The 25,304-nt window shown below is 34.4% G+C and overlaps 1 protein-coding gene, 1 long non-coding RNA gene and 1 pseudogene across 2 annotated transcripts; all 3 read left to right on the forward strand.

Moving 5' to 3' along the window:
• The first annotated feature begins 637 nt into the window (after positions 1-637).
• On the forward strand, positions 638-1,705 carry LOC107957218 (uncharacterized). Its single transcript, XR_001700389.2, has 2 exons — positions 638-1,047; positions 1,334-1,705. It is a non-coding gene; the product is annotated as an uncharacterized lncRNA (long non-coding RNA).
• Positions 1,706-18,360: 16,655 nt separating this feature from the next.
• LOC121228950 (photosystem II D2 protein-like) lies at positions 18,361-19,443 on the forward strand. Its single transcript, XM_041111992.1, is given in 2 exon segments — positions 18,361-19,234; positions 19,345-19,443. Coding segments are annotated over 2 exon segments (894 nt in total). The 5' UTR covers positions 18,361-18,439.
• Positions 19,444-19,447: 4 nt separating this feature from the next.
• Positions 19,448-24,257, forward strand: LOC107960520 (photosystem II CP43 reaction center protein-like; annotated as a pseudogene).
• Positions 24,258-25,304: the final 1,047 nt, after the last annotated feature.

The raw sequence follows: 25,304 nt of genomic DNA on the forward strand, positions 1-25,304 counted from the left end.
CCATTATATCAAAACATTTAAATGAGATACTATATAAAACATAAAAAATAATATAATATAAAGAAACATCCAAAAATAATAATTTTATAAATACAAAGATGAAGTTCCTAAAATAGTTTCATATATGTATAAAAAAAAACTTAGTAAATCATAAAGCAATAAGTATTTTTAAATAATAATAAAAAATCTATTAAAGTAATGAATGTATTAATATATATATTAATATTTAAACAAGAAGTTATATAAGAATGTTAAAATAGCTTAATGCAAAAAGAAATTTAAAGTGATGATTTTATAAAACAAAATAAAGTCATGCATGTATAAATATATATATATATATATAGAAATAAAAAATATTGTACAAAATATTAAAATAATCTAATAATAAAAAAAATCTCCAAAATAATTGTACAAATAAGTAGTTAAGAATAAAAAGGGCTATAAAATAAAGAGGCTTAATTAGAATTAAACTAAAACAAAAGGGATAATTTGAAAATAAAATAATAATAATAATAAAAGGGTCCAATAGGTAAAACGCACAAATGCGTAGGGGCTCAAACTGGAAATAATCCAGGCCCCAAAACATTACACACAAGCGCGGACTAAAATGAAATAGCGCACAGACTTTTGGGGAAAATTAAAAAAAATAAAATGCCAATAGGGGTCAGCTGAAATGAGGCGCAAAAGGGAGGGATTAACTGTGCAAATTCCCCATTTGAAGCTCAGAGGCGCGGATCCGGGTCCTGGAACAGGTCAACGCGCGGAGCCCCCCCTAAACGATGCTGTTTTTGAAGCCACTGAATCAGGCTCAAAACGAGCCGTATTCAGTCGTTTAAAAGGGCCAAATTTTGGCTATTCAGCCACTCTAACCCTAGTCCCCGTTTCTTCCTCACCAACCGACCTCTAGCACTCCTCTTCAAGCACCAATTCACCTCCCTAAATGGAGAACGGTGTTTTCATGCCTTGAGGGACATTTTTTTAGCCTCATGATTTCATTTTGACTTTGATTTCGACGAAACCAAAAGAGATCTACGGCATGTTTGCAAGGTAAGTCCTCTATTTTATTTCATTACACTAAAAAAATAACAAGAAAGAAATGAAACAGATTCGAAGAACAGAAATATAAGGTGCTTGAAATCACCTTTCAATAATTTTTGATTGCTCTTCTATTTAATATGCATTTCTTTGCGTGTTCTTTTTTTTGTGAGTAATATGCCTTTGTGTGTAACCGGTTACAAAGATTAAAAATCTTGGCTTTATAGCTGAAAAGAAAGAAATAAATAAAAAAATACAATATTTGTTCCTTTTTGCTGTGCGTTCATCCTTTTTGCAGGTATTGGTGTGCGTGGCGCGAGTACGGGGGCTGTGCTACCTTACGGAGGCGCGGGCGTGGCTGCTGGAGGGTATGGAGGCTGGGCTGCTGTCCGGTTGTGCCGCAAAGGGGAAGAAACCCTAGGATTCTTGTTCCTAAAATGTTTCGGGCCATTTGGGCCTTGTAACTTTAGGCTGTTTTGTAAAAGGGCTATTGGGTTTAATTAACAGGCTGAACTTGTTTAAAAACTGGACTGTTGTAACATTTTTTGTGATTTATTTTTGTATTTATTTTTGTTTTTTGTTTATTTTGTCTTTGTACGGGCCCGGGCCAAAATTGGGCCTTACAATTATAATATAGAGAAAAATGGGGACAAATCCACTTGATCACTTACCTCAATTTGCCAAGCCATTTTTTCCCATTAATTGGGAGAAGGCTTTTATTCAAAAATGGTAAAATCGCCATATTAGCCACCTATCTTCCCTCTACTTCACACAAGCTTCCCGACATCCTTAATTTCTTATAAAAAGGTCCAAAATCCACCCAAATTAATTCCAACAAAAACCAATTCCAAAATAAATTTACCATCGCCAGCCTAAGTCAATGCTCAAATGGTGACTCAAGAATTTAGTGTCGTTACAGTTATGGACTCATCTAGAAGCTTATTATTCTAGCTTAGGAGCTTTGCATCACCATTCAAGATTTTGAGATTGTTATGTATCTATGTTGGTTGTCATTTGGATAAGAATCATGGCATGCACATAAAGGCTTAAATTGAATTTGTGTTTGTAAATTGATTTGTGATTCAATACCCATTAATGTTCTTAAATGAACTTGTGTTTGTATGGTTGCAAATTCCCTTTTTGAATATGTTTTATGGTTTCCTTGATAATGGGTGTTTTGTGATGGTTTTAAGGTGTTTTTAACTTGAATTTTTGGTCCCCTACCTCTGGGTCTCAAGACATGGCACTTGTGTCTCAAGATACATTGGTCAGAATACTCAAATTCTACTTTAGGGGGCTAATGTCTCGAGACATTGCTACCTTATACTTCCAAACACGTGTTTTTAAGCCTCAAAATGGTTCTAAATAATGTCTGAATGTTTTCATTTCATAATGAGACTTTGGGAGGGTCATAAATGACTTTCAAAACCTATTAACTACTAGGAAAACGTGTGAAAATGGCTAATTCAATTTTGACTTTGGATTTAACATTTTTCTTATTCAAATCCACTTTGAAAAGATACCTTTTAAAACACCCAAGTGTTTCAAAATTTCTTTTATGATTTGGGTATGTCCAAACCTCTCCGATATTATTTTAAATGACTTCAAAATGTTTCTCATTGGCACTTGGGTGCATCTCATTTGCCCTTGTGCATATACATTGGGCACTTTCGTGTCCTATTTTGGATTGTTAGAGAAATCATGTTTTTACATGCATTAGAGCATTTATGCTCATTTGGCGCTTGTGTGCATTATTGTAGAGTATTAAGGGTCAACCAGTGTATCCATTCTTCATTCTATAATTTGTCAACAGGGGCTAAAAATTTTTATATGAACTTATGTTATGATGAAATGTAATGGAATGAGAAATATGAAAGATTATTATTTATGGAATTGCGTGGACAATATTAAAGGACAATGCTTAGGTGAATTCTATTTGAAATGATCATGTGAATTATTATTAAAGGTTCTTATTAGATGAGTGTCATAACGTTGCTTACATAAGAGTATGGAGACCTAGTAAGCATAGCTAGACACGGAAGGACTAAATTACGTAGAGTCGCCACTAACCAATTAGGGCTAGGTTGGTTAGCTACCTATCGTCTAAAAATCTGGAATTAATACTACAGAAAAATCTTAAAAATCTAGAGTCATTACCAAATTTCGGGTTCAAGAGTACGGTTACGTGTGGGGAAGGTTATAGCACCCCCACAACGCCTATCCGGGGATAGTCCTATGAGATCTTGAGAGCTAGATTTTTTTATTTAAGCATATTAATGTCTTAATTTAAGCTAAAATCTTAGGGAAATCTTAAATAAAAACTCTAAAGGAAACGCCTCCGGTTTACTTGTTGCTCGATTAAGATGTGTTTACCAAACTTATCTAATTTGAAACTTAAATTAGAGATTTTTACTTTTAATGGGAACCCTAAAAGATACCTAAACAATTCTAGTAAAATACCTTCAATTCCTAAATTAATTCTATTTTAGAATTCTAAAAAAAGAACTAAAAATTACCAATGAATTAAGAGAAATACTAAATTACATCTACAACTTATTCAATATTTTATTATTATTATTATTTAAAGGATTTAATTAATAACATTGAACCTATTAAAATCTTATGAAAGTATCCTATGTTAGGTTTATGATTTATTGATGTGGTCGTTGAGAGCACCAAAAATATCCTATTCCCTGTAAAATAATGAAAAAGAAATAGTAAAGGGGAAGTAGGGTCGAATCCTCAGGGACCGAATTATACGAATGCTTGTCTCTCGAAATCCTGGGCAGAATCGTGTTTCCTGGAAAAAAAATAAAAAACAGAATTTAAGAATTGATTTTGGAAGCGAAAATAAAATAAAAACAGAATTTAAAGTTTACTGAAATTATGATTACGAAAATAATAAAAATAATAAAGAGAGTTTTAAGAGAAAAGAAATTCTTATGGGAAAGTTCCAGCCTCCGGTTGTCTCATTCCTCCTTGGGTTCAATCCTTGGCTTTTGGATGATCCTTCTCGACTCGAGTAAGCCAGTTATAGTGGAAGAGGACGCCTACGACCACCAGCTCCAAAGATTAGACTTACGATTTTTAGGGAACCTGACTCTAGCCAGTAATCTATGCTAGATCAACGCTTCTCAATGGCGAATCCCACGCCATTTTGTCTCTTTGGCTTGCCAACCTCTGACACAGTAAGTTAACAAACCGACTATGCAATCCTTCCAAAACATACAAAGCGGCCGCCTTTGCATATGCTGAAAAGCTTACTTCTTAAGGGCCATGGATGGAAGCGTCAGCCCGTAGTGCGGAGAAACGATGAATACTTGGCGAGAAGGCTAAGTACGGATTCTAGGCCTCAAGAACCTTTTTTGGGGAAATATTGACAACTTTTGGCTAGAAGGGTTTTAGTGGCTCATGATAATTGTGGGAAAGAAAATAAATAAAAATATGGAAAAAGAAATTTTATTGAAAAGAAATATGAAAGAACAAAAGACTTTTGGGGGAGAGTGTTTACAGAAAAAGATCCTCCCAAATAGAGTCACTTCACCCCCTATTTATAGTGCTAGGGAGATAGTCTAATTGAACTTAAATTCTAAAAAGATAAATACATTTAATTAAAGATAAACAAAGATAATTAAAATAAAATCCTAAATTTGAATAATCCTAATAATTATCTTAATATTAATTATCCTAATAGAATAAAATAAAATAGAGTCTTCCAAAATAAAATCTCTTCTATTTGCTTTTAAGTCCTTGTGCCTTCCATGTTTTCACTTTTGGCACCATATTTGTCCCACGTTGCATATTGGCCCATTTAATCTCCGAATTGACGCTTTTTCCCTTGAATTTACTTTTCGCCTCCAATTTAGTCCCTAAAAGATAAAAAGACATAAATAGCTCAAATTAGTAGGCTCAAGCTCAAAATAAACACATGATTAATATATAAAAACACATCATTTTAGAGTATTATCAAATTCCCCCTACTTAGCCCATGCTTGCCCTCAAGTATGGTTCTTATCGACTGTGAAAGCCAGATTCTGCCATAAAAGAAATACCACTCCAAAGTTTCATAAAAATTAGTTAAAAATGCATATGAAAAATAAAGAGACCTCTAAGCTTGCTTTAAGTAAAACAGAAAAAAGTATTCCAATTATTTCACACAAAAATTAAGATCGACTTGAGTTATGCCGTTTAGGTAAATTACCAAACCTACTAAGACACCTTAATTATTTCCTCCTTTAGTCCCCGAAGTGCAACTTTATTAGTACTTATTTTTTTGTTCTTTTTTTTCCTTTTTTCCTTTTTTGATTTTTTGATTTTTTTTAAATTTATTATTATTTATTTACTTAGGAATATATTAAACCTTTTGACGCGAAGAGAGATGACAACCCAAGCACCCCACCCCGGTTACTCAGCCCAACATACTCCTAAAATTATTTATTTCCGGTTAGCGGAGTTTTACCCAACACGTCACACAACCTTTTGACGCGAAGTAGAATGACAACCCAAGCACCCTACCCCGGTTACTTAGTCAGTCACGATTTGAGCCATACTCATAACCTTGGCTAGCGGAGTTTTACTTGTCACGTCACACAACCTTTTGACGCGAAGTAGAATGACAACCCAAGCACCCTACCCCGGTTACTCAGTCAGTCACGGTCTAAGCTGTACTCATAACCATGGAAAACATTTATTAAAAATTAAACGATATTTAAAATTCTTGAGAACTCGGGAAAGAAAAAAAATTTAAGTGTCAAAAATAAGTTTCAATAATCACCTAATAGCCATGAACATTAATTAAGCAAGCAATCATTTTAAGTGTTCACTTTATATTAAACTTGATCAATTTTACGAAAAGCAAGATAGAATTAACCCTATTAATCACAATTATTTTTAGCCTAATAAAAATAAATTAGTGGATATGGCATCAATTATGGGAAAAATCATAACTTCCTTAGAAGGTAAGAATCATGCTTGTAGGTCAAACAGTAGGCAATTCCTGGTAAAATCTTGGGCATGAAAAGCGGCAGGATATTCTTAAAATAAATGGGCAGAAACGAGCACAAAACAGCAGCAACAACAATGTGACAGCAAAAATAGCAGATAATAACAACGAAGAATGCCTCCCCCCACTTAAAACACATAGTCCTCGATGTGAAAGTAAAAGGAAAACAAATAGGTGGAGAAAAAAAAGTTTAGAAAAACTCCCCATGTAGTTACCGTCAGTAGGCGCACACGGTGGAGAAAAAGATGGCAAAACGGCAAGAGGTGGAGACGGGGTGGGCGACGTGGCAACGGCGGTTCAGCTTCGGGTTCTCACCATGGTGGCTGAGAAATCAGCGGTGGGTGGTGGAGGAGAAAGGAGTTGGCGGTTATGGAGAAATTTGGGAAAAGAAGAAAAAAATGTAAGGTTTGGGGGTTTTATTTGCTGAAAAGGGGTGTTTGGCTGTAGGTTTTGGGGATTCTAAGGTTGGAATAGGACTGTTTGGCTGCAGAGATATGGTATTCTGGGATGGAATAGAACTGTTTGGCAGCATGGATAGGGTTGTTTTGGTGCACACTTTCTGTCTTTTTTTTTCTTCGTATTTTCGCTTCATTTCACCTAGACGGAAGAAGATAAATTTATTAATATTTAACTAAAATAAAATAAAAATAAAAGAAAATAATAAATAATAAAAAATAAAAGTAAAAATAAAAATAAAAAGAAAGATTGGGTTGCCTCCCAACAAGCACTTGTTTAACGTCGTTAGCTCGACGCCTTGAACGGTTTTATGGTGGTTCTAATTGAATTTTCTCGACCGTGTGGGCCTGGAAATTCTCGTAAAATGGCTTCAGCCGTTGACCATCTTCACTCTCTATTTCAACTGCGCCATTTGTAAATACTTCAGTCACAATAAAAGGTCCTTGCCACCGAGATCGAAGCTTACCTGGGAATAGCTTTAATACGGAGTTATAAAGCAAAACTCTTTGTCCTACTGAGAAATGCTTCTGAACTATATTTTTGTCATGAAACATCTTGTTTTGTCCTTATAAATTCGAGCATTCTCGTAGGCATCATTGCGAATTTCCTCCAATTCTTGAATGTCCAATTTCCTTGCCTTCCCCGCGGGCTCTAACTCCATGTTACATTGTCGAATAGCACAATAAGCTTTATGCTCCAACTCTACTCGTAGATGACATGCTTTGCCAAAAACAAGTCGATACGGGGTCATGCCAATTGGTCCCTTATACGCCGTCCGATAGGCCCAAAGCGCGTCATTGAGCCGAAGACTCCAATCCTTACGGTTGGGTCGAACCGTTTTTTCCAAAATTGACTTGATCTCCCTGTTTGAAACCTCTGCTAGGCCGTTCGTTTGGGGATGGTAGGCTGTTGCTATACGATGATGAACCCCATATTTTGATAGTAGTGCCTCCATGACCTTGTTGCAAAAGTGGGTACCACGATCACTGATCAACGCTCGAGGTGTTCCAAACCTAGAAAAAATAGTTCGTTTTAGAAACTCCACAACAATATTAGCATTATCATTGCGAGTAGGCTTTGCTTCTATCCACTTAGAAACATAGTCTACTGCAAGAAGAATATATACGTTTCCAAACGAAAAAATAAAGGGGCCCATGAAATCAATGCCCCATACATCAAAAATCTCACATACATGAATCGGGGATAGAGGCATTTGATTTCGTCTAGTGATATTACCTGTATGCTGACATTTATCGCAAGACTTACAGAAGTTAAACGCGTCGTGAAAGATTGTAGGCCAATATAGCCCACACTCCAATACCTTGTGAGCTGTCCGTTTAGGGCCAAAGTGACCTCCACAAGCTTTTGTGTGACAAAAAGTAAGGATAGAGGTTACCTCAGTTTCTGGAATACATCGTCGTATTATCTGATCTGAGCAATGTTTCCACAAGTATGGATCGTCCCATATATAATACCGAGCTTCTCGTCTAAGCTTGTTTTTTACGGATTGAGCTAACTCAGTAGGCAGCAATCCCGTGGTTAAGAGATTAACTATGTCTGCATACCACGGATAGTAAGCCTCGGTTGAGAATAAGCTTTCGTCGGGGAACTCATCCTTTATGGGATCATCATCAAATGGAGTTTTTATCCTACTCAAGTGGTCGGCCACCAGGTTTTCACACCCCTTTTTGTCACGAATCTCGATGTCAAATTCTTGGAGCAGTAAAATCCACCTAATGAGCCTTGGCTTTGCTTCCTTCTTTGCGATTAAGTACCTAAGAGCTACATGGTCAGAAAAAATAATCACCTTAGATCCTAGTAAATATGATCGAAATTTATCTAAAGCAAACACAATAGCTAAAAGTTCTTTTTCTGTGGTTGTGTAGTTGCTTTGTGCAGCATCTAGGGTCTTTGAGGCGTAACAGATGACATGTGGCTCTTTTGCTATCTTTTGTCCCAATACGGCTCCCACGCTACGTTCGCTTGCATCGCACATAATTTCAAAGGGATAGTTCCAGTCTGGTGCTTGTACTATAGGGGCGGTTACCAACTTTTGCTTAAGTGTATCAAAAGCTTCCTTGCATTTTGAGTCAAACTCAAATTTTTTGTCTTTCTGCAACAGCTCGCACAATGGTTCAGCTATTCTTGAGAAGTTTTTTATAAAATGCCTGTAAAATCTCATCATGCATCTCTGGAAGGTAGCTAGTGCGTTGCAAAGTCCAAATAGCATCCTCTTGTATGCAAACGTGCCGAACGGGCATGTAAAAGTGGTCTTTTCCTGGTCTTCTGGTGCAACAGGGATCTGGAAGAAACCTGAATATCCATCAAGACAACAAAACTGAGTTTTACCAGCTAAACGTTCAAGCATTTGATCTATAAAAGGAAGAGGAAAATGATCTTTTCTAGTAAAAGCGTTCAACTTTTTGTAATCGATGCAGACACGCCACCCGTTCTGCACTCGGACCGGTACTAAGTCGCCCTCAGCATTTTTCTTTACTGTCACGCCCGTTTTTTTGGGCACGACTTGTACCAGACTTACCCATCTGCCGTCAGAAATGGGGAAAATGATGTCAGCATCCAGCAGCTTAATTATTTCTTTTTTCACCACCTCCATCATATTCGGGTTTGAGCGTCTTTGTGCCTCTCTCCTTGGTTTCGTATTCTCCTCCAAGTAAATCTTGTGGGTGCATGTCAAGGGGCTTATCCCCTTCAAGTCAGCAATGGTTCAGCCAATCGCCTCCTTATGACTCTTTAGTACCTGGATCAAACTTTCCTCCTTGGGTTTAGAGAGTTTATTTGAAATTATAATGGGTAAGGTATTACCTTTTCCTAAAAATGCATACTTGAGATGCACGGGAAGTGGTTTCAATTCCAAATCTGGAGCCTGCACAACAGAAGGTAGAAGTTTAGTTTCTGATGGTGATAATAATGTCTTAACAAATTCATAATCATCATATCTATATTCGGATTCGTCTTCATAAGTTGACTCAAAAGTCTTGTCCACTAATGAGTCAATCAGGTCGATGCGGTTTACGCTCAAGATTTCGCTTGGATGGCTAATGGCATCGTAAACATTGAATTTCACGACCTCCCCATCAAATTCCATCGTAAGAGTGCCGTTTCGGACATCGATCTTGGTGCTAGTAGTACTAAGGAAGGGTCGGCCCAACAGGAGGTCTGAAGATCCAGCAGTGTTGTCCTCCTCCATCTTAATTACGTAGAAATCTGCAGGGAAAATAAGTTCATTAACTTTTACCAAGACGTCCTCGATGACTCCTTCGGGATGCACAATAGACCTGTCTGCCAATTGAATAATAACACCTGTCTTTGTCAAAAAACCCGCGTTAAGTGATTCATAAATAAAATAAGGCATTACATTTATTGAGGCCCCTAGATCACACATAGCCTTCTTAATTCCCAAATGGCCAATTTTGCATGGAATAGTGAACATACCCCTATCTTTGCATTTAACCGGCATTTTTCGCTGTAGAACTGCGGAAACATTCTCACCAACACTTACCTTTTCATTACCTGTTAGTTTTCGTTTGTTGGTGCAAAGTTCTTTGAGGAACTTGGCATACCGCAGAATCTATCTAATGGCATCTAACAGTGGTAAGTTGATCACAACATTCCTGAATGTTTCGAGGATCTCCTTGTCTTCCTTACTTTTTCGACACTGATTTAATCGTCCTGGGAATGGAGGTTGGATTTTCGGCAGTGGGGGTTTTGTTCAGATCTGTTCGTCGTTTCCTGGAGTTTCCTGGGCGATTTCTTGACCAAGATTCTTGCCAGGAACTGGTTCCAGGATCTTTCTGCTTCGTAATGTTACTGCATTCGCATTCTGCCTCGGGTTTGGTTCTGTTTGTGATGGCAGTTTCCCTTGAGAGTTTAATTTCTCAATTGATGTGGTCAACTCCCTTATGGATGCTTCAGTTTTCTGCTGAAAACCCTTCATTTCTCTTTGGAAATTGAGAGTTTGCTGTTGAAAATCAAGAACATTAGTTGCTAATTTATTGACCAAAGTTTCTAAAGAATTACCTGAATCTTGCGACTGTTGTGGGGCTCGATTTTGGTATGGCTGGTTATATCGTGGATTAGCCCCATAACTAAAATTAGGGTGGTCCCTCCATCCTGGGTTGTAGGTATTGGCATAAGGGTCGTATCGTCTTTGTGGTGACCCAGGAAAATTTCCCACAGCATCTAAATGGGCCACAGAATCGTCACACAGACTAGGGCACGCATCAGTCGTATGTTCAGGTGTAGCACATATTCCACATACTCGGGCTGGTTTCAATTTTTCTGTAACAAGGGAATTCACAATATTAGTAAGTCTATCAAGTCTATCTTCAATGGTAGAATTACTTAGCTAGTGAACCCTTCTAGGGGGTTCAGGATTGGCTCGAAATTGTTGGGAATTTGCAGCCATTGTGGAGATTAAGTCCCTTGCTTGTTGTGGAGTCATGTTGACTAACGCTCCTCCACTCGCGGCATCTACCATATTCATCTCCATGGGTTTCAAGCCTTCATAAAAGTACTGGAGCAAAGACTGTTCTGTTATACTGTGTTGTGGGCAACTTGCACACAACTTCTTAAATCGCTCCCAATAGTCGTATAAAGTCTCTGCGTCTTTTTGCCTTATGCCCACGATTTCTCTTCTTAACTCAGCCGCTCGTGATGCAGGGAAAAACCTGTTAAGGAATAAACGAGATAGATCAGCCCAAGTTGTAATGGATCCAGGAGGTAAATAAAATAACCATTCCCTGGCTGAATCTGCTAGGGAAAAAGGGAAAGCGCGCAATTTAATTTTATCCTCAGTTACCCCCTAAGGTTTCATACTCAAACAAACCATATGGAATTCTTTTAAATGCTTGTGGGGGTTTTCATTTTGTAACCCACGGAAAGTTGGCAGTAGCTGAATCAAGCCTGACTTTAATTCAAAATCAGTATCCATAGTAGGATACGTGATGCATAGTGGCGGTTGTTCTGTCGGTGCTTCGACCAGTTGCCGAATTGTCTGAGCCATAAGTTGAGGTGTTAAATTAAGGTTTTCGTCAACCCTAGTGTTCAGCACTTCTTCAGGGGAATCAACTTCTTCTTCTTTACTTTCTAACGTTTGAGTAGGGTTTTCGTTAACCCTAGACTCTACTTCGTCGTCGATTTTAATTTCTGGCGGTGGATTGCTTTGAGTTCCAACCACCGCTGACTGCTTTTTCCTTAGTTTTGTTTCCTTTCGATTAGCTTTCGCAGTCTTTTAGATTTCTGAGTCGAACGCAAAAGTACCTGGAGCAGATCTGGTCATAGAAAACAAAGAAAAACAAGATTAGTATGTTACCGGTCCCCGGCAACGGCGCCAAAATTTGATGTGGTCGTTGAGAGCACCAAAAATATCCTATTCCCTGTAAAATAATGAAAAAGAAATAGTAAAGGGGAAGTAGGGTCGAATCCTCAGGGACCGGATTATACGAATGCTTGTCTCTCGAAATCTTGGGAAAAATCGTGCCTAAGAAAACCTGCATTCCTGGAAAAAAATAAAAAACAGAATTTAAGAATTGATTTTGGAAGCGAAAATAAAATAAAAACAGAATTTAAAGTTTACTGAAATTATGATTACGAAAATAATAAAAATAATAAAGAGAGTTTTAAGAGAAAAGAAATTCTTATGGGAAAGTTCCAGCCTCCGGTTGTCTCATTCCTCCTTGGGTTCAATCCTTGGCTTTTGGATGATCCTTCTCGACTCGAGTAAGCCAGTTATAGTGGAAGAGGACGCCTACGACCACCATCTCCAAAGATTAGACTTACGATTTTTAGGGAACCTGACTCTAGCCAGTAATCTATGCTAGATCAACGCTTCTCAATGGCGAATCCCACGCCATTTTGTCTCTTTGGCTCGCCAACCTCTGACGTAGTAAGTTAACGAACCGACTATGCAATCCTTCCAAAACATAAAAAGCGGCCGCCTTTGCATATGCTGAAAAGCTTACTTCTTAAGGGCCATGGACGGAAGCGTCAGCCCGTAGTGCGGAGAAACGATGAATACTTGGTGAGAAGGCTAAGTACGGATTCTAGGCCTTAAGAACCTTTTTTGGGGAAATATTGACAACTTTTGGCTAGAAGTGTTTTAGTGGCTCATGATAATTGTGGGAAAGAAAATAAATAAAAATATGGAAAAAGAAATTTTATTGAAAAGAAATATGAAAGAACAAAAGACTTTTGGGGGAGAGTGTTTACAGAAAAAGATCCTCCCAAATAGAGTCACTTCACCCCCTATTTATAGTGCTAGGGAGATAGTTTAATTGAACTTAAATTCTAAAAAGATAAATACATTTAATTAAAGATAAACAAAGATAATTAAAATAAAATCCTAAATTTGAATAATCCTAATAATTATCTTAATATTAATTATCCTAATAGAATAAAATAAAATAGAGTCTTCCAAAATAAAATCTCTTCTATTTACTTTTAAGTCCTTGTGCCTTCCATGTTCTCACTTTTGGCACCATATTTGTCCCACGTTGCATATTGGCCATTTAATCTCCGAATTGACGCTTTTTCCCTTGAATTTACTTTTCGCCTCTAATTTAGTCCCTAAAAGATAAAAAGACATAAATAGCTCAAATTAGTAGGCTCAAGCTCAAAATAAACACATAATTAATATATAAAAACACATCATTTTAGAGTATTATCATTTATCTTACTTTAAAATTTTTGATCTAAGATTTAAATTCGTCAAAATCCTAAAATAATAAATCTTAAATAACATTTATTAACTTTTTAAAAAAGTTTATAAAATAAAATGCTTAGAACGACCTATTCATGGTTTACAATTCACCTACAAAAATATTAAGTTTTAATCTTGAATAAAGTCCTAAAAATTGTTACATATTAACTTAAGATTCTAATCCTATACGATATTTAAAACTAATTTAAAACCCTAAAAAAATCTTACATATTATTTATAATTTTTCTAAGGTAAATGGTAGGTAAGATCTTAAGGACTAACCTAAATTCAAATGTAAAAACCTTATGGTTTCATTAAAATATAACACCTACTTAACTAACTTCATGTCAACAATTATAGGATGGAAAAATGACCTAAAGTTCCCTCTTTTAAAACGAATAGTAATAAAATAGGAAAATTAATTAAATTGGCTAAAGTTAATGAAAAGTTAAAACTCTTTCAAAATGGCTATAATAAAAAGAAAAATGAAATAAATAAGACCTTAACATGATGATAATAATAATAACAATAATACACCTTATTCATAATACAATATAAGAATTAAAGTAACATAAATAAATAATATTAAAATATAAGTAAAGGGAATGTGTAAAAAAATAAATATAAATAGACATGAAAATAAATAAAAACAAAATAAGAATAAATAAAAATTATACAAGTGTGAATAAATATAAAATATTAAAATAAAGTGCATAATTAACATTAAATATATAATGTATAAATGCAAGTGGAATGGAAGATATAAGTGTAAATTATTTATTAAAGATGGAAACAAAATGGCATAGCTTGATTTTAGGACTAAAAGATAAAAAATGTGGAAGAAAATAGTTAAAAAAATTTAAACTTTGTTTTAAAAATTTAAACTTTCCTTTAAAAAGACTTTAAAAAAATAGATTTTTATTTTCAAAATCTAAATTTTCTCCTTTTTTTTAAAAAAATAACTAATTTTCTTATAGATTAAAGCTTTTATTTTAAAATAGTTGAAAAAAAATTCAAAATTTTATTTTAAAATTTTAAACTTTCCTTTAAAATGACTAAAAAAAGTAGATTTTTATTTTTCAAAATCTAAAATTTCTCTTTTTTTTGGAAAAAAAAATGTTATTTTTCTTAAATATTAAAGCTTTTACTTTGAAATACTTGAAAAAAAAATCAAATCTTTGTTTTAAAATTTTAAAATTTCCTTTAAAATAACAAAAAAACAAATTTTTATTTGTTAAAATTTAAATTTTCTCTTTTTAAAAAAATTCAAAATTTTTCCTAAAATCAAGCCTTTTTTTAAAAGAAACCTTTATTTTAGGAAATGGAGGGAAAAATGGGATTTTTGGGGGCCTTCTAGGGGTGGAGGACCCACAGTCCGGTGACGTCCCATTCATCGAAACCCAAAATTCGATCCCTCATGACATATCTATGGCCGAAAAAATGATAGAAGAAAAGAAAAAAAAAAGAAATAGAATGCTTGTAGTTGTTGTGTTTTTTTTCCTTTTTTTTTTAAGAACAAAAATAATGAAAATCCGCCTCCTTTTTTTCATTTCATTTCATGTTTATATATTATTTTTTAATCTTGTTTATTTGTAAAAAAAAGATAATAATGATATTTAATAATAGTAGTAGTAGTAGTGATGATAATAATAATATGGGCCTTTGACAGGCCCAAAAAGGAAAGAAGAAAGAAAAGAAAAATAAAGGTCTCAAATAGATCAAAATCGGGTGGGCTTCGAACGGTCTAAGAGAGAACAAAATTTTAAATGGTCTTCAATCGGGCTCGGACAAAAACGAGTGTCTACAATGATGATATAGGATGATATATAGGTAGAATATGGTATGATTGATTGATGTCGCATTGTAATTTAGCATATTATATTGCTTAATAATGTTATTTTTTGAATTTGGTTTCGCTGCCACCACTGAACTTTTCAAAGCTCAATGTTTGGGTTGTTTGTTTCATGTGTAGGTTTCCAGAGAGCTTACGTGTTCGATTAATTGGTCCTCAACATCCAAGGCTCAAGTCTCAACTTCATCTTAGATTTTGTAATGCTTATTGAGTTTTCTAACAATTATGGGCATGTACCTAGGTGACTATAATCTCTATGAATGATAAATATTGGTGTTTTGGTATTTCTTGGCATATCAGAATTATTTTGGTACCAATTTGGACATTTGATTATCTTTATGTTGGATTTTGAGGTTTGATTATATACGGTGATAGCATGTTTTATAATTTACAATTTACTTGTCTATTGAGATTTTGGCCTAATAAGTTAATTTCCATGAAAATACATGTTTTGGACTTGCTTTTACACATCAAATATGTTCATGTAGGATTAGTTGCATGCTGGAAATGTTTAGGTTCATTTAGAGAGTCAATTGCATGACTGGAAATGTCATTTTTCTGTACTTTTAGACTAATGTATTGAGACTATAAGAACATTTTCTTACATTTGTGGGCATAAGTCTCAAGACTTATTAAGCAAGTCTTGAGTCATTGAGTGTCTAGTGTCAAGACATGATAACCTTGTCTCAAGACATAAAAAATCAAAGTTAAGTTGTTGAAAATTCGAGCTCAAGTCTCAAGATTTGAGGTTAAGTCCCGAGAGATAAGGGGTCAAGTCTCAAGACATGGTCCCAATGTCTCGAGAAATACAACTTCAAACCTAAAAACATGAAACAAGGAAGACATGTCTTGAGACATTGCATTGTATTTTGCTAGTTTGACCCAAGATTCATAATCTAGCTTCATTTTTTGCCATCCTTGACCCCAATTTAATGTATAAGGGCCCGTTTAAGATTGTTTATCACGTTTTACATGTTTTAGTTGCCACACTTGCATAAATTATTTTATATTTCCCCTTTTTCGTATGAACTTGACTTGGTTTTGAGTTTCTCCAAAAATGGATGTGGCAATTTTGCATTCGTGTCCACTGTCCAGGTCGGGTGTAAGGTGTTATAGTTAAAATTAAAAATAAAAAAAATCCACAAAAAAGAGAGATTGAACAATAAAAAAGCTTCGAAAACCTCAAACTAAAATTTTTACAACATCCATCTTTATAATATTAATTTGCTTTAGATTTTTCATTTTAAACTATGTCATATAAGATTTGACATCTCATTGAACGATTAAATTAACGATTTTAGTAATGAAAGGATCTTAATGATATAACATCGATATTCTGGAGATATAATGAGAATGTTTTAAACTTTGAGGACCAACTTAAAATGAAAGTTATAATTTAGGGAGGTATGATGCAATTAACTCATTCAATAATAATAGAGTTTATTTGGTTGGCCTCAATTTTCAGTTATTTTATTCATAGGTCGGCTTATTCACCCAAGCCCGAAAATCTAACCAAATTTTTGGAGGGCTTGGGCAAAACAATGAGGCTCATTTAAAATATGGGCTTGGGCATGAACATTTAATGTTCGAGTGCAGTCGAATTGCTAAGGTACCTGTATTAATCAAATAAATGAATTTCGTTCTGTTCTGATAAGCCAATTATGATTGGCCTTGAAACAATTCATTGCATTGATATTTATCAAACCCAATACCAATAAAACCATTTTACCCTCTACACGTTAAGTAAATTAGAATTCTCATTCCTAAGAGCTACTAGCCACTATGAGTCTACTGCATATACTTATATATATATAAATAGATCTTATCCGTCTACTAATTCATTCAGTAATTGAATCAAACTGCCCTTTTAACTCAGTGGTAGAGTAATGCCATGGTAAGGCGTAAGTCATCGATTCAAATCCGATAAGGGGCTTTTGACTTTTATTTTTCATAAAACTCCTATGAAATGGTAGTATTCATATTGAATACTAAGGATGTTGTTTTTATTGGTAATAAAAACCCAACTGTATATGTATAATAATTGAATTAGAAATTTTATAATTTAACTCTAATAAGTTATTATTCTAATGAGTTAGAGTAGAGTAATTCTAAAAGAAAGTTGAAATTATAATGAATAATGATAAGCCGTCTCTTGAAGTGACAAATATATATTTATATTTTGTTTTGATTTTGAATTAGATTATTCTAATCAAATCCACTGTAAAGAATTGTAAAGATTAGAAATCAACAAAAGAAAAAGTAAGTGGATCTAACCCATTGAATCGTGACTATATCCACTATTCTGATATTAAAATTCGATAAAGATGAAATTGGAACAGTCGATTTCTTTTTATTTCATATTTATTTGGACTCCACAAGAATCTGTCGATATTTCTGATTCAATCTTCTTGTTCCTAGGAATAAATTGATATTCTATTCCTTTCGAGATAAAGAGAAACATTTATTTCAAGTTACAACCTAAGAGCCTTTTTCAACATCTTATCTTTCTTTGATTCCAGAACACAACAAGATCCATTTCTATCTATATATTCTATCTATTCTATAATAGATAGAAACCTAAACCAAATCATGTCTTCACATATCAAATATTTCCATATCGATACATATGACACTTTTGTTCTGCCAATGTGATGGAGAGTGAGTGCGAAAAAGAAACTTTCATTTTGAGTCTCCTATTATTTAATTTAATATTATTAAATATTGTATTAGAATGAAAAATAGGAACTTCGAATATTTTTCTATTTACTTTATGTATATCAGAAAAAAGATTCAAAGTGGATTTCTCGACCTGTGAAATGAAAAAATAGCCTCTGGAGTTTTTTTTGTTTTATATTCATCTGAAGGAAATATGAGAACGAAAACAATAACAATAAATAAAAGAAATAAAATGAAGGAAATATATCAGACTATAGTAATTTAATACACATAGAAATTAGAAAAATACATAAAAATATTGATTTTTATCAATTTCACGAACAAGATCCAAGAATAAGATTAGTTGATGGAGGGGGAGGGGTAGATCTGGAGATCAACCAGTAGCGAGAGAAGGGATCACTTCTTCTTTGAATTGAAGAGTTCATTCAAAAAATTCATCTATATGATTGATTAGCCATAAGACAATTCATGGTTCAGACGACTAGTAAAAATAGAAAAGAATAAACGAATTGAGTTCATGGATTTACCTAAGTCAGGTTGTGGACCAATACAAGAAAATATTTTTTTTATATTCGAAACCAATTAATTATAAGGGACAATGTAAGAGAAATCAAATCATACATAAAAAATCGAATCCCCCAGCGCCCCCATAACATAAGGTGCTCAAAAATGGTTGAAGTAGTTGAATAGGAGGATTGCTATGACTATAGCCCTTAGTAAATTTACCAAAGATGAAAATGATTTATTTGATATTATGGATGACTGGTTACGTAGGGACCATTTCGTTTTTGTAGGTTGGTCCGGCCTATTGCTCTTTCCTTGTGCCTATTTCGCTCTAAGGGGTTGGTTTACAGGTACAACCTTTGTAACTTCGTGGTATACTCATGGATTGGCCAGCTCCTATTTGGAAGGCTGCAATTTCTTAACTGCCTCAGTTTCTACCCCTGCTAATAGTTTAGCACATTCTTTGTTGTTACTATGGGGTCCTGAAGGACAAGGAGATTTTACTCGTTGGTGTCAATTAGGTGGCCTGTGGACATTTGTTGCTCTCCACGGCCCTTTCGGACTAATAGGTTTTATGTTACGTCAATTTTAACTTGCGTGATCTGTTCAATTACGACCTTATAACGCAATCGCATTCTCTGGTCCAATTGCTGTTTTTGTTTCTGTATTCCTGATTTATCCACTAGGTCAGTCTGGTTGGTTCTTTGCGCCTAGTTTTGGTGTAGCAGCTATATTTCGATTCATCCTCTTTTTCCAAGGATTTCATAATTGTACATTGAACCCATTTCATATGATGAGAGTTGCCGGTGTATTGGGCACGGCTCTGCTATGCGCTATTCATGGTGCTACCGTAGAGAATACTTTATTTGAAGATGGTGATGGTGCAAATACATTCCGTGCTTTTAACCCACTCAAGCTGAAGAAACTTATTCAATGGTCACCGCTAACCCCTTTTGGTCCCAACTCTTTGGGGTTGCTTTTTTCAATAAACGTTGGTTACATTTCTTTATGTTTTTTGTACCAGTAACCGTTTTATGGATGAGTGCTCTTGGAATAGTCAGTCTAGCTCTGAACCTACGTGCCTATGACTTCATTTCCCAGGAAATCCATGCAGCAGAAGATCCTGAATTTGAGACTTTCTACACCAAAAATATTCTTTTAAACGAAGGTATTCGTGCTTGGATGGCATCTCAAGATTAGCCTCATGAAAACCTTATATTCCCTGAGGAGGTTCTACCCTGTGGAAACGCTCTTTAATGGAACTTTAGGTTTAGCTGGTCGTGACCAAGAAACCACCGATTTCGCTTGGTGGGCCAGGAATGCCCGGCTTATCAATTTATCCGGTAAACTATTGGGGGCTCATGTAGCCCATGCGAGATTAACCGTATTCTGGGCTGGAGCAATGAACCTATTTGAAGTGGCTCATTTTGTCTCAGAAAAACCCATGTACGAACAAGGATTAATTTTACTTCCCCACCTAGCTACTCTAGGCTGGGGGTAGGTCCCAGCGGAGAAGTTATAGACACCTTTCCATACTTTGTATCTGGAGTTCTTCACTTAATTTCCTTTGTTGTATTGGGCTTTGGCGGTATTTATCATGCACTTCTGGGACCTGAAACTCTTGAAGAATCTTTTCCATTTTTCGGTTATGTATGGAAAGATAGAAATAAAATGACCACAATTTTGGGTATTCACTTAATTTTGCTAGGTATAGGTGCTTTTCTTCTAGTATTCAAGGCTATTTATTTTGGGGGCGTATACGATACCTGGGCTCCGGGAGGGGGAGATGTAAGAAAAATTACCAACTTGACTCTTAACCTAAGTGTTATATTTGGTTATTTACTAAAATCGCCCTTTGGAGGCGAAAGGTGGATTGTTAGTGTGGACGATTTGGAAGATATAATTGGAGGACATGTATGGTTAGGTTCCATTTGTATATTTGGTGGAATCTGGCATATCTTAACCAAACCTTTTGCATGGGCTCGCCGTGCACTTGTATGGTCGGGAGAGGCTATATTATGCTATTTTTATACGTTATGCTATAATGTAAACATTAAAAAATTTGTTAAAATCTCTATATATAAAATTTTAATAAATTAAAAATATATAAAATTATTAAATATTTTATTAAAAATAAGGGTAAACTTTTAGTCACCCAACTTTTAAAAGGTATATTGTAACAGTCCATACCGGTATCCTACACCGTGACGGAATACGAGGCGTTACCTTACTTAAACTCGTGCTTACAACCATTTCTGAGTCTCCAAGACTTGGACAAATTTAAAACTTTCTCAAACTTATCAGAATATCCTTAATATGGGCCTTCGAGGCCCAAAACACACATCGTGAATCACTCGGAACCAACTCGGGTACTTTTGCCCACTATAGAAAAATGTCACTTGACATAGGGGCACATGCCCGTGTGAAAGGGGCACATGCCTGTGTGGACAATTCAACATGGTCGTGTTGATTGCCCGTGTAGCTCACATGGCCTAAGAAATATAGGGACACGCCTGTGTCCTCCACTCGTGTGGAATTTATTTTAAATGCACACCTACAAGGGTTTTCACATGGCTTAGCACACGCCCGTGTGCCTGGCCCGTTTCCTTCACACGGCCATGACACGCCCTTGTACAAAAACATGGACATTTTGTTTTTGAAATTAGCAACCCCAAAATGTCACACAACCAAGGCACACACTCGTGTGCTAGGCTGTGTCCTTCACACGGCTGAGACACATGGCCGTGTCTCTGCCCGTGTGTTTATTACCATGCATACTGACTTGAAATTTTTACATGCAGGGGACACACGGCTGGACAACACGCCCATAGGGCTGGCCGTGTGTCACGCACGGCCTAGACACATGCCTGTGTGGACAATATAAGGTTATTTACGAAGCCTCTTTGCCACCCTTACTTACACAACCTACACAATAACCACCAAATCCAATATAAGACTAACTCAAGCAACTACATCATCCATAATAGACAACATTCCATTTGTGCATTTTACTCAACCATGAAAATAACTTCATTTCATACAAATCAAAATGAACATTAGCCATCATTTTGGGCTTAATACAAAATAAGGGATTTATCCCAAGCCAACACATTTGGCCAAGTTACTATTAACACGAAACATAAGACTAGTTCCCTATACATGCCATATTCAAAAATATGAATCAAACTATATCGAATGCTTCTATTGATCAATATCTCTAACTTCCGTTGATTCTTGAGCTAGATAGGCGACACTATAAGAAAAAAAGGAAAGGAGAGGGAGTAAGCATAAAGCTTAGTAAGTTGCATATAAATAAATACACAACAACGATTTTACTATTCATTAACATGCTCATAACACAAAAGTAGGCGCAAGCATAACTTACTCATCATTATCCATATAAATCTCATAGCATATATCGAGTTTACATCTCATACATTTCAAATAGGTACCTGTACAACTCACAACAGGGTTATACCACGCTCATTAACTTAAAGTCATAATACTCACCGTTGAACCATTCAGAACACTACCGGATATTCATTAAGCCTCAAATGTGGGTAAGGTGCTGACGCCATGTCCTAGACACGGTTTTACACTAGCTCATGTCTCATGTCGATGCCATGTCCCAGACATGGTCTTACCCTGACTATCATCCCATAGCCGATGCATATCCCAGACATGTCTTACACTAGCACTTGTCTTGATGCCGATGCCATGTCCCAGACATGGTCTTACACTGGCTCTCATAATGTGGCTGATGCATGTCCCGGACACGTCTTACACTAGCCCACAATAACCCATATGTCACGGCATGAATATTCGATATATTTTCTAGGTTCGAACGGGAACTCTACTATTTCTATTATCATCGTACTTTCTCAATTTCAAAATCAATCAATTCATGCTATATTAATTCAAATGCAATTCAACACATATACATTAGTGATGTAGTTGTATTATTTACACATAACTTACCTCAGATTACAAAATGTGGCGACTAGCTGATTTAGTCGGTTTGCTTGGTTTTCCCCCAATCTAGGTTCAGACTCGGTATTTCTTGATCTATAATAACAAAATGCACTTATTAAGTCACTTTATCAACCTAAGCACTCAACAATTCACAATTGGGCTAAATGATCATTTTACCCCTAGACTTTTGCAAAATGACTATTTTACCCCTCGACTCGAAAAATCGATTTTTATCGAAGTTCTTTATTTCTCAAGACTAACCGAACCTCTTTGACTCTTATAGCAACTCCAAATTCCCACTATTTCACACATTTATTATCTATTTTACAACCTATGCACATTAGTCCTATTAGGTGTATTCATGCTAACACCTTTCACAAAAGTTGTTTATAAGACACCCAAGACTCATTTTCTCCCATAAATTTTTAGAAAATACTCTAAATACTCTCATTGTCAAACCCTAAACTCTTAATCATTTTGCAACATAGACTCCTTATTTGAAAGCTCATGCTTCAAGGGTCTCAAAAATGCAAAAATCTTCAAGAAAAAGTATGTAAAACACTACTTGCAAGAGTAATAAGTTGTTGAAATTTTTTGAAGCTCAAAATCCCCAAAAATGAATGAAAAATTGGTGGAGAAGAAATGGGGAAGTAGGATGATATCATCTTTCTTTTATTTATTCAATTAAGTCACCAAACCACCTAAAACTTTGTCTTTTTGACCAATTTGTTCCCTATGGCCGGCCAAGCTCTTAGGAAAGGGTCTAATTTCCCTTTAAAGACCCCAAGTTTTTATTCTCTAGCTATTTGACACATTTAGCTATCAATTTACTTTTGCACTTTATGCGATTTAGTCATTTTTCTTAATTGGGCTTCCAAATGCTAAAATTGGCTTACCAAATTTTTCACGTGCTCTTAAAAAACATGCTAATACATCAAAATAATAATAAAATAATCTTTTCCTGACATCGAATTTATGGTCCTGAGACCACTATTCTGACTAGGCCCTAAATCGGGCTGTTACATATATAATAGTCACAACGTTATCAAATTGTTACATTTTGTCACTTAGCTATTAACTTCCGTTTAAAAAGTAAGGTTTCACCTAAAATCAAAGGGTTAACAGCTAATTTGGTCCCTGAGCTGTAGTTAAAAAAATCATTTTGATATTTTTAAAATTTTCTTAACAATAATTGTAAAAAAAATTAAAAAATCTTAAAAATAAATAAATAATTCATATAAAAATTAATTGCAACAAGAAAAAAGCAAGAATTTTGCAGCTAATTTTTCCACATCCAATCTCATAAAAAATCACAGTCTTTGAACTTTCACATACACAAAAAAACATTAAATACCCATTCATTTTGATCCTACTCATTTTCTCATATCCTTTGTTGTTTTACACTTTTTTTCATGTTCATCTTTCTTTGCCTTTACTTTTTCCTATTTTTTCATGTAGATCGGCATCAGCTTCGCTCTTCCGATATCATTAAAAATAATATATATGTTTTATTTATAGCTAAAAGTAAAATTTTGAGTTGAAATTTGAGAGAAGAAATGATGAGTTTGAAGAAGAAGAAGAAGAGCACTTTGTATTATAAATTTAAAAAATCCAAAATCTCAAAATTAAAAGTTACTAAAAAAACCCGATCAATTTAGTAACTGGAGTTACATAAAATAAATGATGGGTTTAGAAAAGAAGTAGGCTACTTTGTACTATAAATTAAAAGAAAAAAAATCTCAAATTTCAAAAAATTGAAACTTACCAAAAAAATCCAGACAATATTCATTTTGCACTTCTCTCTTGCCATCTTCTTTCTTAATTCTTTTTCCTTTCTCTTTTTTCATAATTATCAGGAAAATTTTGCAAACAAGTCATTGATGGTAGAAGTTTTTACAATTCTCAAGAATGAAAGTAGTGTTGTAAGCCTAGATTTTGTTTTTTTGAAAACTCGAGCAGCAACAATCGGTCTAATAGTAGACTCTGAATCTTACATTGAGATGTATTTTGCTAGGGCTTTTAAGGCTTTGAGAACAAAATAAAACAATAAAAAATTTCCAAAGTAATTTCTGGGTAAAGCAACAAGAAGTTGATGTGATTGAATATGTTCATCATCGGTGAAAAACAAATGAAATTTAGTTTGAAAGTTATAAGATTTTTTTATATAATAAAAAATTGCAGTAAAAGTTAATTAAAAAAATTTTATTTTTAATTTTAAGAATATTTTAGATTTATACATATTTAAATATTTCTATATATTTTTTAAAAGTTTATTTTTTTAATTATTTTGATAGATTTTCTAATAACTTTCAGTCTAATAATTTTTTTACCATTATTGTTGAGAAAATTTTAAAAACATCAAAATGAATTTTTAACTATAGCTTAGGGACCAAATTAGTTATTAACCCTTTGAATTAATGTATAAATATTACTTTTTTAATGGAAGTTAATGGTCAAGTGACAAAAATGTAATAATTTGATATTGTTAGTGACTATTATATAACTTTTGAAAGTTGGGTAACCCAAATATAATTTTAAACAAAGTTTAGAGACAGTTGGTGTAGTTTACCCTAAAATAATATAAATAATTTTAAAAGAATTAAAAATAATACAAGCAAGATCTCAAAAAAAATACGAGCAGGCCTAAAATGGGCTTGAATTAACTATTTACAAATATGAGTAGGACTGGCAAAATTTTACACCTATATTTTAGGACAAGTTAAGTTTGGACAAGCATAAAACTGTTAATATGATAGTTAAGCTCGACCTAGCCCAACTTGACCATCCAACACCATTATTCGTAAGTTAAGAAATTTTAATGATTTAAGTTAATAAAAGGTATATTTTATTTAGTTTTAAATAATCTAAAATATTAATAATACAAAAAAAGACCTTTATTTTAAATTAAAGAAAATTTTAAAAATATTTGTTAAATTTTTTTGGAAAATCAACTAACCAAATCAACTCAAAACAATAGAATTAAGGGATACCCAAAAAAAAAAGAATGTAGGGATCACTATTTTAAAAAAAATAATACCCGATTAGTAGATTATAACTTGAGTTAAAGTTGAATAGCTTTTAAGTTAGCA

The sequence above is a fragment of the Gossypium hirsutum genome, chromosome A05, assembly GCF_007990345.1.
Source record: "Gossypium hirsutum isolate 1008001.06 chromosome A05, Gossypium_hirsutum_v2.1, whole genome shotgun sequence".
In the NCBI taxonomy this organism is placed as follows: domain Eukaryota; kingdom Viridiplantae; phylum Streptophyta; class Magnoliopsida; order Malvales; family Malvaceae; genus Gossypium; species Gossypium hirsutum.